This window comes from Panthera tigris, chromosome A3 (assembly GCF_018350195.1).
Source record: "Panthera tigris isolate Pti1 chromosome A3, P.tigris_Pti1_mat1.1, whole genome shotgun sequence".
In the NCBI taxonomy this organism is placed as follows: domain Eukaryota; kingdom Metazoa; phylum Chordata; class Mammalia; order Carnivora; family Felidae; genus Panthera; species Panthera tigris.
Genome location: NC_056662.1, coordinates 119163774 through 119177690, shown reverse-complemented (window position 1 = coordinate 119177690; position 13917 = coordinate 119163774). Strand labels below are relative to the sequence as shown.

At 41.6% G+C, this 13917-nt stretch overlaps 1 protein-coding gene across 9 annotated transcripts in view; it reads right to left on the bottom strand.

The window, feature by feature from the left end:
- Positions 1–13917, bottom strand: part of DTNB (dystrobrevin beta) — a 239718-nt gene that overhangs the window by 144679 nt on the left and 81122 nt on the right. For all 9 annotated transcript variants that reach the window (XM_042982350.1, XM_042982349.1, XM_042982351.1 and 6 more), the window contains exon 8: positions 10801–10967. In XM_042982350.1, the coding sequence (XP_042838284.1) occupies positions 10801–10967 (167 nt within the window). The remainder of the gene's footprint in view (positions 1–10800; positions 10968–13917) is intronic.

The following is a 13917-nucleotide window of genomic DNA, read 5'->3' as shown; positions in this document are numbered from 1 at the left end:
TCCAGTCAGACACCTGACCAACTGAGCCACCCAGGCGCCCCAGGAGCAGCAGTTCTAAAGGTTCTTGAGATGTGGAGAACTGTAAGAAGGATGGGGGGGCGGGGTGGGTGGGCAATGAATCACCAACAGATCACGATTGGAATGGCAGTGCCACGCAAAAGAGCAAGGCCAGACAGCTTCAATGGTGACAGCGACTCATGAACACGAGGTGGGAGCTATGGTGGACACGGTTTCAGCAGCTCCTCTGAGGACTGTGGGACGTTGGGCTAAATGCCTCATTTACAGATTTTGTTCGGAATGTCTTCATGTATTTGCCTTACCTCATGTTGTAACTTGCCACAAGTGGGGATATTGCCCTATGCCTTTGAAAAAACCAATTCTTCTAAAAAGGAACTTTCATGCACTGCTGGTGGGAGATGAGCTGGTGCAACCACTGTGGAAAACAGCATGGACGCTGCACGACAAATTAAAAATAGAATTATTATATGATCCAATAATTCCACTACCAGGTATTTACCCAAAGAAAACGAAAACACTAACTCAAAAAGATAACACGCATCCCTACATTTATTGCACCATTATTTACAATAGTCAAATTTTGGAAGCAACCCAAGTGCCTATCAACAGATGAATGGATAAAGAATATGTGGTATATAGATACAATGAAATATTACTCAGCCATAATAAAGAATGAAGAATAAAGAACACCATTTGCAACAACATGGATGGATCTAGACAGCATAATGCTATGTGAAATAAGTCAGAGAAAGAAATACTATATGATGTCACTCATACATGGAATTTAAGAAACAAAACAAACGAACAAGGGGAAAAAAAGAGACAAACAAAACAACAGACTCTTAACTCTGGAGAACAAACTGGTGGTTACCCGAGGGGAGGTGGGTGAGGAGAGGGGCAAAATAGGTGGAGGGGATTAAGAGGACAATTAAGATGATCACTGAGTGAGGTATAAAGTTGTTGACTCACTGATTGTACACCTGAAACTCATACAACACTGTATGTTAACTGCATTTGAATTTTAAAAATTAATTAAAAAAAATTTTAAAGCCTCCTGCCTAGTTTTACACTCTGTACAAAGGAGTTATTTAATTATGATGTGACTATTTGGAACTGGGCAGAAGTGTATCAAGAGGCACGGCATACCTTCTTCTCGCTGAATGCATATTCTCTCAGAATTCAAGAGATGTGAGGAGAGGTGCACTAGTCACAGGAGAATTAAATACCTGACAGAGGTCTTGGTCTCTGACAACAGAATATGTTCTGAGTCAGTAAGTAAATTATTTAATATCACTAACGCTCAAACAAGTATCCTAGACACGTGTGTTGCCTGTTAATATTTATTTTTTAAAAAGATGCAATAATGTTAACAGATTGCTAAACAAATCCAAGTACTTCCTTATTTATAGATTTTTGAAGAACAAGAGAAGTAACTTTGTTCAGAGGTGGAGTCTGCCCTCTGCTGGGAAGAAAGGCAAAACTTCCGCATATTCCATATTACGTAACTGCCTCTACTGAGGCACTCAGCTAAACAAATGGTAGCTGTGCTACAAGTGTATTTTGTATAAACACACACACACACACACACACACACACACACACACACACACACACTTCCTGCCAAGTGGAAATCAGTCAAATACCTCTTGGTAAAGTGAAGACCAGGGTAAGCAGAGATCTGAATGTAAAGCACAGGGAAGGTCAGGAAATGGCTTCTTTCTAGCCCTCCTCATATATCTAGAAAGGGTTAAGAGTTTCTCTTTGGGAAAATGGAAAAGTTCCAGACAGATGGTGGTGATGGTTGCACAATAATATGAATGTGCTGAATGCCAGTGAAGTGGACACCTAAAAAGAGATAAAATGTAAATTTTATGTTGTACATATTTCACAGTAACTGAAAGACAGAGATGAGAGATAGAGGAAGAGGAAGAGGGGGAGGAAAAGAGGGAGGGAAGGATGCATACAGTAAATCAGAAAAGCATGGATGCCCAACCAAGGAAAATGAAGGTCAGGGTTAAGATCATTAAACAGGGATTAAAAACAACAGCACTATATTTGAAATACTTTAAAAGACTTTCTCCAAATCTGAATCATTTAAATAAGGGAATAAAAGTCCCAGTAAACATTATGCATCGTTGTTTTAACAAAGTGCTCTTTTAAAAAGCATAACTTTGTAGAAAAATAGGGTAGTCTCTATGGCTGAATTAACCATTTAAACAGAAATGCTTGGTTCAGGTCGTAAGGCTTTCCTCCTGTGTGGCAGACTTGGATGCACGGCTGGGTGTCCTTTCATTCACCCATTTAACAGATCCTTACTGAGCATTAACTATAGGCCAGGAAATTATTTCCAAACATAACTGCACCGTCCCACTCACCACACCACACATGCTCCTTGTGATGGGACTTTACCCCCACCACCGCCACCAGCATCCTCTCCCTCCCCTGAGCTGGACTGGCCCTAGTGCCTTGACACTGTAACCAACAGAAGTTGGCAGAATGTGGCTGAGTGACTTCCACAGCTCAGGCAGAAAAGGCCTGACGGGTTTCCCCTAGTCCTCTTGGAACACTTGGTCCTCCAGATGCTCCCTCAGGGGATGCTGTCTCTGAAAACACCGCCACCATGCTGTGGAAAGCAGACGCCACGTTCAGAGGCCACACAGGTGGCTCCAGTCTACAGTGTGGCTGAGTCCAGCCTTCTAACCATCCCAGGGCAGACACTGGCCAAGCGAGTGAAGAAGCACCCACCCCACTGGTACTTCAGTCATCCAGCAGAGACCTCAGAGGTCATGGAGCAGGGACAACCCAGCCCCCCTGCCCTATTCAAACTCCTGACACCAAACCCATGGGTGAAATAAAATGGTTGTTCTTTGGGAGCGTCTGAGTGGCTCAGTCGGTTAAGCGTCCGATTTCAGCTCAGGTCATGATCTCACGGTTCGTGAATTCGAGCCCCGCGTCGGGCTCTGTGCTGACAGCTCCGAGACTGGAGCCCGCTTCGGATTCTGTGTCTCCCTCTGTCTGCCCCTCCGCTGCTTGCACTCTGTCTCTCGCATTGTGTCAAAAATAAATAATAAGACGTTAAAAAAAAATGGTTGTTTTATGTGACCAGTTTGGCAGTGGTTTATTTTGTAGCAACTGAAATACTGTACATGCAGGCCTCCTAATGGCAAGGTTACTTGAAATATGACCCAAGACCAAGAGAAGATGACAACTATATCCTTGCAAACTGGAATATAAAAATCCATACTGATTCCATGGCCCACTGTCTTATTTCCATGTGGAGGACCTTCTCTGGAGGACCCCAGCAGGTGGTCACTCTCTGCCCCTCCCTCCTCGGACCAGACTGGTTGGTTCTAGAGAAGGAATGAACATGCTAGCTCAGCCTCGTTCCCTCCCCTGTTTGCTGGTATCCGCAAGCTCTACAGAAAGCAAACATGCTTCTCTGCTCCCAGAGCCATGAGCCTCCAGGCTCCGCTGCGTGCTGGGAAGGCCCACCTTGGGTTGGCTTATATTCAGTTCAGGGGCTACTGGCAGTCCATTATTTCCTCACAGTTAAAACCACCTTCTCGAACAGACTGCCATGTGCCCAACTCCCGGCTGCAATTGTGAGTGGGGAAAAGTGAAGTGGGATTAATGGAGACTCCTAAAATCCTGCTAAGAACTGCTATTAGAAAAAAAGTCTTAGGGGGCTCAGTCAGTTAAGCATCCAACTCTTGATTTCAGCTCAGATCATGATCCCAGAGTCAGGGAATCAAGCCCGGCATTGTGCTCTGCACTGAGCATGGAGCCTGCTTGGGATTTCCTCTGTCCCTCTCTGTTGCTTGCGCTTTCTCTCAAAAGAAAAGAAAAGGAAGAGAAGAGAAGAGAAGAGAAGAGAAGAGAAGAGAAGAGAAGAGAAGAGAAGAGGGAAAAGAAAAGAAAAAAGGAGGAAAGGAAAGGAAAGGAAAGGAAAGGAAAGGAAAGGAAAGGAAAGGAAAAAAGAAAAAAGAAAGGAAAAGAAAGGAAGAAACGAGAAGGAAGGAAGGAAGGAAAGAAAGAAAGAAAGAAAGAAAGAAAGAAAGAAAGAAAGAAAGGTTAGAAATAGATATTCACTGACAGTTGTCTATACTCTCTGTCTCCATCTCTCTCCCCTCTCCCTCTTGCACCCACTTGCGTCGGGTTTAGTCCCCACCACTCCACAGAAACTGTTCTTGCAAGACCACCTCTACATTGTTAGATGAGGGGCCACTTCTCAATCTTCTCCCTTGACTGTCACAGCACTGGACACAGAGGATCAATCCCTCCTCCTCAAAACACCCTTCACGCATAGTCCAGAACACCACCGTCTCCTGGCTTTCACCTTGTGTCACTGTTCACAGGTTCCTCCTCTTCTCCAAGATCTCTTAATGATGAGCCCTGAGGGCAGTTCTCATTCCTCTTCTCTTCTTTCTTCTCGCCTCTATCTCCACTCACTTGGTGGTACTGTTCAGTTGCATGGCTTTACATACCAACCACTTGCCAATGACCCCCAAGCTGACATCTCTATCTCAGACTTCTTTATGTTTAGACTCATATGCCATGGCCTATCCAACAACTCCCTATGTCTAGTAAGCAACTTAAATCCAACTGAACTGAATTCCCAGAGTGAACTCTCAATCCTAACCTCTACATGTACTCCATCCACAGCTGTCTCATCTCAGCTGATGACAATTCCATCCTTCTAGCTGTTTAGGACAAAATCTTCACTGCTGTCTTCTCACAAGCCACATCCAACGCATTAGGCAGATTCAGAAAGTAAATTCTAGTTCTACCCTTGTCACCACCTCTACTGCTACCATCCTACCGTATCTTGTTTTGATTACTGCAGTTATCTCTCCTGAAATGCTCTTTCTGCTTCTATCTTTTCCTCCCACTTTACTCTTTACATGTTATCCAGACTGATCATTTTAAAAGATAAATCAAGCCATGCCATTCCTCTACTCAAAACCCTATGGACTCACATTCTGGGGTAAGTGGGTGGCTCAGCTGGTTGAGCGTCCAACTATTCTTTTTTAGTGTTTATTTATTTTGAGAGAGAGAGAGAGAGAGAGAGAGAGAGAGAGAGAGGCAGGCACTGAGAGGGGGAGAGAAAGAATCCCAGCAATGTCTGTGCTGTCAGCACAAAGCCCAACACAGGGCTTGATCTCACCAACTGTGAGGTCATGACCTGAGCTGATATCAAGAGTTGGATGCTTAACTGACTGAGCTACCTGGATGCCCAGAGCACCTGACTCTTCAATTTGGCTCTAGTCATGGTCTCAGGATCCCGGGATCCTGAGTCAGGCTCTGTGTTGAATGTGGAGCCTGCCTGGGATTCTCTCACTCCCTCTCTTTCTGCCCCTACCCTACTCATATTCATTCGTTCTCTCTCTCTCTCTCTCTCTCTCTCTCTCTCTCTCTCTCTCTCTCTCTTTCCCGTAAAAAAAATAAAGACTCCTCATTCCACTAGAGTTAAGGCCAACATCCTTATTATGGTCAGAAAGGCCCTTGTGAGCTGTCCTCCTTTCCTATAGACCTCCTCCTGTTCACTCCACTCTGGCCACATAAGCTTCTCTGCTGTTCCCTGAATTCAGAAACACACTCCTACTCACAGGATTCATGCTGAAAATGCCTCCTCTTCCCCAGATGTCTACTATCATACACCAAAGACTCTGTTCAAATCTCACTTTCTCAACAAGGCCTCTATGACCCTATACTCTGGATTCTGCTTTTTGATTTCTTGTTCATGTGCAAGTCTAGTGTAAATTGGCAGAGGGGCTCTGATCCATCTACTAGATACCCAGCTCCCTTTCATTCAAGGGCTTCTGCCGCTATTACTTTCTTCGAAGATCATTCCATGTGGCCAAAGTCTAGTGGGAGTGGGAAGGGTAAAGAGAAGATGAGACACATCTGCTTTAAACAGCCGTGACCCAGAAGTAACACAGATCACCTGCAAACAAATCCCACTGGTCAGAACAAGTCCTATGGCCCTGTCAGGCTGCAAGGATGACGGGCTAGATCATCCAGGTACAGGTCCAGGAAGAAAAGCAAAACATGGATATAGATAAGTACTTGTGATCACAAAATATGTTTCCTCCCTTTTCCTGCAAACAAAACACACTCAAACCTCTCCAAAAAGAAAATGTGAAGCACCACTCAGTCAGTGCATCTAAAGACAAGTCCAGGACGTCTGGGTCTATCACAGTCTTCTTCATCAGGATCATGCGTAGCTCCAAATGATGGACCCTATGAACGGATCGGGCAGATGATCCACACCCACCCTCCCCAGGCCCAACACACAATGGAGGAGCACAAGCACAAGGTTCTTCCTTATCTAATATCCTCCTTGGCAAAGTGGGTTCTGGCATGCCCTTCCTAGAGGCCGTACAGCCTTCACAGACCACCTCTTTCCAGAGCAAGTTCTGGGTCGTTAGAAAGTAGTCTTACAGTTAGAACAGTCAGGGGCTTGTTAAGTGCAGGCTCCTAGTTCCTTTGCCAATATATAATTCCCTCAAAAACTTAGTAGGCCTTTGATCTATTTGTTTCCAGTCAGTTCCATGTGCCAGTAACCGCACACAAAGTCTTTTCCTGGACATCATTCTTAAGGCTGATTTATGTCTTTGCCTCCGTTCCTCTCGCTTTGAACTAACAGAAGCCACCTGGAGTCCAGATGAAACAACAGGTCAGCAGTTTCCAACGTTGGCTGCACGATGCAATCACTTGAGGGAACTTTTAAAAACTGTCTTATCTAGGTTTCATGTACCTTTGACCCATTAAATCAGAAGCTATGTAAGTGAGAGCAAGGTAATTCTGATGAACAGCCAAGAATGAGAACTCATGCCCTGATCCGATCTTTGCCATAGGACTGTCATCTTTCTTTGACTGAGAAGGTTCACTAGGCCTTTGTGGCTCAAAGCCTTTCTCAACTCTTACCTATTGCTCTCTAGGGTCTACAAGCAATCTGTTTTTCCTGTCACTGCTCCAACTGTCAGAACTTTCTCTATTCCCTTTCATTTTTTGCTTGGAAACTAGACAATTCTTTCTTAAGCTCATCTCTTTCGTGTAAGACCTAACAAAAGACAGTCAACACACACTCGCACTTCAGTCCTTTCCAACATTTGACCCAGAGCTCAGGTGGCAAGAAGTGGACCTTCTAAGTTATTATGGATGACAAATTTAGCCACTGGCCACCACTGCATAACATAGATTTCTGTCCTTCCCACCTCCAACATTGGTGTCCTTATCAGGGCTACCTGACAGCTAAGCCAACAACACAAATCTCAAGGTTTTGCTGTAATAGAACTTACTTCCAGAACCAGCTACTACAGCCAACACTAAAACCTCAGTAGCTTAACACAAGGTTTCTCTCTTGCTCCTAGCTCTCTTGATCAAAGTCAAGCAGGGGAGCAGGATATTCTTCTCCACCCATCATTCAAGGACCCAGTTTCCTTTCATTTATGGTTTCATCTTCCTCTGGGTCCTAATGAAGTTCTCTCCCCTAAGCTGTGGTAGAGAGGACAGAAAAGGCCCTCGGCTATTAATGGTCTTATTCTGGGAAGACACATATCACTCTGTTCGCATTCCACTGATAACTGGTATTTACATGGTTTTTCTTAGATACAGGGAAGCTGAGAAATGTACTCTAGATGCATGCCAAGCAAAAATGGGAAAAGAGCAATGTCAGTGAGCCCTCATGGTCTCTTTCACACCCCTTAAAATTCAAGCCCCACTGAGCAGGAATCTTTGTCTGGTTCTGTTCGTAGATGTATCTCATATGCCTGTAATAGTGCCTGGTACGCACAGCATGAGTTCAAATAATATCTTTTGAACGAATAATGAATGCACAGAATTAATCACCATATAGCATTTTCTTCTAAAGTAAAGTCAAATGAATGGATTGATGCCTGACAGAATAATGAATTACATCGCATAGTTACTTAGACAAAATATTAAACTTTTGGAAAAATCAAAATAAACTTCCAAGCACCAATATAACACCTATCAAATCTACAATGCAAATTCATATACAAACTTGTTAAACGTACACTAAATTTATCCCTTGTGAACACAGAGAAATAGTTATTCAAATACTCGTATAAACACAGTGGGCAAATGTCAAAGAAATGACTATCAAAGAGATTACACATCTTTTTGTTAGTAGAAACTTCTTTACCCACATCAGTCTCAAAATTCATTCAGATCTTCCTCAAAGAGCAAGGGTATTATACATATAGAGTTCTAATCCTGAAAACAAGTCACACACACACACACACACACACACACACACTGCTAAAAAACTTAACCAGGATGCATCAATCACACATAATGCACATACTCATCAAAATTCAAAACAGACAGCAACTTCAAAATGATGCATGCGTATTGTTCATGATTTTTCTTGAAATCTTAAGTCACTATAACAAAAATAAATAAAATTTAAAAAACAACAAAGCTGAAATAAAAATAACAACAAATGGGGATATGACTTACTACACAAGAGTGTTATGAGAATCAAGCAAAAGCACAAAAATTCACTGTGATTTCTGTACTTTATGTATGCTTTTGCTCAATGAAATAAAGCACAGGAAAACCTGCTTTGTAAATCATAAAGCAATATTCAGTCGCTTATATTTTTAAAAAATGTAAAATTCCCATTTCTAAAAGGGTTATAAATTAGCTAAATGAGCAAGTTCAAATTAAGATGAACAAGTTCCTCATTCTCTCTTTTTTTAATTTTTTTAATGTTTATTTATTTTGAAGGGGAGAAAGACAGAGTGTGAGCGGGGGAGGGGCAGAGAGAGAGGGGGAGACAGAATCTGAAGCAGGCTCCAGGCTCTGAGCTGTCAGCACAGAGCCCGATGTGGGGCTCAACCCACAAACCGCAAGATCATGACCTGAGCCGAAGTTGGACGCCTAACTGACTGAGCTACCCAGGCACCCCAAGCTCCTCATTCTCTAGCCCAACATGTAGATGAGAATTGTCAAAAGAAACATCCCAATGAATCCAATCATTACAAAAGGTAACAGAGCAAAAAGCTATCTCAGTGCTGAGAGTTAGACTCTAAACAAAAAACAGTGGGAAAAACATTAACAAATCATTTACCACCAAGCGACACTTGTACTTTAAGAAAGGGAAAAGCAACAACTTGGAAATCTATAAATTATCTCTATTCAATGAAAAAGGGAAGAGACTACTATGTTGTATTTTTTTCCTTTGCTTGTTTAAAAAATTTTTAAATAATCACTCCTCAACCAAAAACAATATTAGAATTTACAACACAACAAAACCCCAGATAGGATGTTCAGTTTAACACAAATTTTATGGTTAAGTATAACTGAAAACCTATCTGATAAAACAAAAAACAAAAAACAAAAACTACCTCTAACATGTCAGAGATGTAGGAAGTAAAGTGCACACGTGGATTGAAAGTTGTTCTTTTTTTTTTTTTTTTTTTTAACTAATCCCTGATATGAACTTACCTTCTTTTTGTTCTTGGTTGAGTTTTAAAAAGACTAATTAGAAAAAAGGGAAAGAAAAAAAAAATCCTGATTATTGAAGCTTTCTAAATACTTAAAGTCCAGTAGGATGACCAAGGGTAAGAACCTAAATCCTGAATCACACTTATGACACTCTATATGTTCTACCCTTTAGCAAACCAACCAACCAACCAACCAACAAATGAAAACCAGAGGGAAAAGTTTTTAAAACAGCTTTTTGGAAATAAAAGTATGGCATTTTGTGGGGGTTGCCTGGGTGGCTCAGTCGGTTGCGTACCTGACTTCGGCTCAGGTCATAATCTCATGGTTCGTGAGTTCAAGTCCCACATCGGGCTCTCTGCAGTCAGTGAACAGACTACACTGTCCTCCTGTTTCTCTGCCCCTCCCTGCTCCCCACCCCTCTCTCTCTCTCTCTCTCTCGAAAATAAACATTAAAAAAATATATGGCATTTTTAAGACTCTGAAAATAAATTGAGAGACAGGAAGAAAAATGATTGATGCTAAGCTTGTTGCATGATTTGTAAACACTATAGGAAAATCACACATCAACCTCCACCCAAATACTGTTACTTAAAATACTACTTTTGGGGCGCCTGGGTGGCGCAGTCGGTTAAGCGTCCGACTTCAGCTCAGGTCACGATCTCGCGGTCTGTGAGTTCGAGCCCCGCGTCGGGCTCTGGGCTGATGGCTCAGAGCCTGGAGCCGCTTCCGATTCTGTGTCTCCTTCTCTCTCTGCCCCTCCCCCCTTCATGCTCTGTCTCTCTCTGTCTCAAAAATAAATAAACGTTAAAAAAAATTTTTTTTAATAAAAATAAAAGACTACTTTTGAAAATAAGGACACTGATGTGGCAACTGTAAAATACAGTATTTCCCCAACTTCAGAGAGACAAAAATTAACCCCTTTATTTCATGCAGCTTTCTTTACCCCATTTAAGCCCTACAGACGTGAAGAAAATATGCTTTAAAAAAAAGAACTTTCAATCCCACGTAAAGCTCAGAGAGGAAGCTTTGGGAGAATACCCTTTGCACAGTTTTAAAATAAGAAGACACTTCTCGCTTACTTTTCCATTTCAACTGTAATAATACCTCCAGCTCCTGAAACTTTAAAGATTCTGCTTTTAAAATCAGGTGATGAAGCGCAACACGCTCGCAACCCATCCCAAGTGTTGGCACCTAGATCTGACTGCACCACGTCCCTCTTTGCCAGGGACCTATCGGGAGACCCTCCTGGTGCTGTTGGCGATGAAAGAGGAACAGCGGGGGACCCGGACTGACACACGAAGCAGTTACCCAGGAGGAGTGCTCCTTCATCTGGTGTTGGTTGCTGTGAGGGCCGCTGGCGTGGCCACGCCAAAAGCAGTTTTGGCAGAGCTGGTAGTTGTGGCACTGCTGGCATCGGTACCGGAAGCCCATCATACTCTCACACCGGCAATAGGAGCACTCCACGGGGTGGAAGACTTGTGGCAGGCAGACAGCAGGGCAGGGGAGAAGGGGCGGGAGAGGAGGAGAAGCAAGTTATCTTACTTTCACTCGGAGAGTCAAGTCAATACACTGGAAAACCACACCTAATGCAAAAAAGCAAAAGTGAAAACAACACTAACACTGAAAACTCTGAAGCGTCTCCTAGTTAACTGAGCCGCCATTTACTAGAATAAGGGGGGAAAACAATAAATGAGAAAAGTTTTTCAAGTTACAATATTATATTCCAGGGGTGCCCGGTGGCTTAATAGGTTAAGCCTCTAACTCTTGATACAGGCTTAGTCCGTGACCTCCTGGCGGTGACACTGAGCCCCCTGTCGGGCTCCACTCTGAGCATGGAACCTGCTGAGACTGTCTCCCTCCCTCTCTGCCCCTCCCCTGCTCATGTGTTGCATGTGCACACGCGCTTGCTCGCTCGCTCTCAAAATAAATAAACATTAAAGAGAAGACTATTACATTCCAATTCACCTTAGAAAATAACCAATTTCTTTAAAACGAGACTCATGCTTCTCAAATTCAGATAAATATATAAGAAGAGAAACTTTCAGTCTAAAATTTATTTTTCAAACCCATTGCTTTTTAAAGAGATTTATCATTGTCAGCTGTACAGACATTTGTTTCCTTTGCTAATAACACCTGGAATGATATACTATGGGTCTCTATTACCTGAAAATGGTATTTTACACAGCACCTTCAACTGAAGGCCTTCAAATGTTGGCTGAACTAAATGCTACAACATGCCTGGGCACAAGTTTGTGGTTACTGGTAAAAAAAGTAAGGCTAGACATATTGCCATGTTAGTTTTAGGTAAGAGTTCTAAGTAGCAAAACAGTAAAATAAAGTACTCTAGACCAACAAAGCAGCGGGGATTTGGAGGAAGGGAATCTTAGGGACCTGTCACCCTTTTCTCCGTTCATACAGCATGTCACCTTATGCAAACCTGCCAGGTAGCAGTCAGGATTCATAGAGATTGCTGGGATTCTCTTACAGCCTGAACATCCAGTTCACTGAGTGGGAAGTGGGCAATGCATAACTGTATATTAAAGACAGTTGTTTATTCTTTTAAGTGTTGGTAACATAATTGTTCCCTCTGGCAATTCAATTCTGAACACAAGAAATGGAAGTCAATAGGAAAAGGGCATATAGTATTCAAATCTTCATTTGAATAACTCTTTCTAGCAATATGTATACAAATCCAATCTTATTTCAATAATAAGGGTTTTGGGGGGCGCCTGGGTGGCTCAGGCGGTTATGCATCTGACTTTGGCTCAGGTCACGATCTCACAGTTCGTGAGTTCAAGTCCTACTTCAGGTAAGCTTGAACCCCACATCAGGTGAGCTACAGCCCCACTTCGAGTGAGCCCCACATCTCTCTCCCTCTCTCTCTGCCCCTCGCTCACTTGCACCCTCTCTCTCTCTCAAAAAAATAAAATAAGGATTTTGGGTTCTGTTTCCAAAAATGTACATCAAGACTCAGGGGAGGAAAAAAAAGGAGCACTTGGTGAAGAAAACAATGTAACAAGATCATTAAAGACTATAAAAAGTAAAATCAGGAATAAGAACTCCAAAGGACATAATTCCTCTAAGAAATTCAAGCATTTTGTCATCAAGATATTTCTAAGGAATAATGAAAATGCTGATAAGACTCTGTGCTCCAAATTAAAAGTATACAATCTAGTAAAGTTCCACCAAAGAACACTACTCTCAAATCAATCTGGAGCTAATATCAACACAGTCAACATCAGCATATCAGAATTTATAATTCTACATAACTTTCAGTTAATATTAAATAATATATAGGGGCACCTGGGTGGCTCAGTCGGTTGAGCGTCCGACTTCAGCTCAGGTCATGATCTCACGGCTCATGAGTTCGAGCCCCACATCGGGCTCTGTGCTGACAGCTCAGAGCCTGGAACCTGCTTCAGATTCTGTGTCACCCTCTCTCTGACTCTCCCCCACTCATGCTCTGTCTCTCTCTCTCTCTCTCTCTCAAAAATAAACATTCAAAAAAATTAAAAATATATACATATTAAATATATGCATATTAATATTAAATTATCAAGTATATTCTGATAATCTTGGATGAATATGCATGTCTATGCGATTTTTCTTTTCTTCTACACCAGTCAAGAGCCAACACTTACATTAGACAGTATAAGGGGCTGACCAGATGGAAAGGAGAGCCAGAATAAGGAAAGGATCACCTATGTACTGGGTCAATTGTAAATAAGATCAAGTTTTGGTAAAAGTATTCTTTTTGGAAGAATACATCATGTTGTACCTTCTTATATATTATATGCTTGGATTTTTCAATAAAAAAAGTGCAACTTCTGCTTAAGCAAATAGATATCTATCCTTATTAATAGTAACTTCAATATGATTCCAGCGATGAATTCCATAGAAAAAGCCCAAACAACAACAAAAATACCATATAGAAATATATAGAAATACCATAATTTTAGAATTTACTTCCCGCCATAAAAATTAAGATATGTAGATAAATGTTACCGTGATAGATAACATGTTTTATTTTTAAGATATTGCAATGAGTTCATACTATTTCTCTGTCGCTGAGGAAAATATCACTAACCTCATAAGAATGTAATCAACAAGTAATACACTATATACAAAGTAACAGTAAAATGTTCACAATGATAACAAAAAAATTAGAACAAAAGAGATTCTTTCTACTTGGCATAGCAAATACAAAATGATTTTATGAAAACAAATTGAATATAAAAGTACTAAAACACTTCAGGTTAAAAGTATTGCCTCCAAAAGAACTGATAATACTGTAATAATTTAACAGTATAAATCTCTATCCAAAAATCTTGTTAAAAAATTATTTAACTGTTTTAGTTTAGTCAAGAGATTCTAGACCTTTAATTAAATAATCCTGAATCTAAGGTACCTGTGAACTAAAGCCAC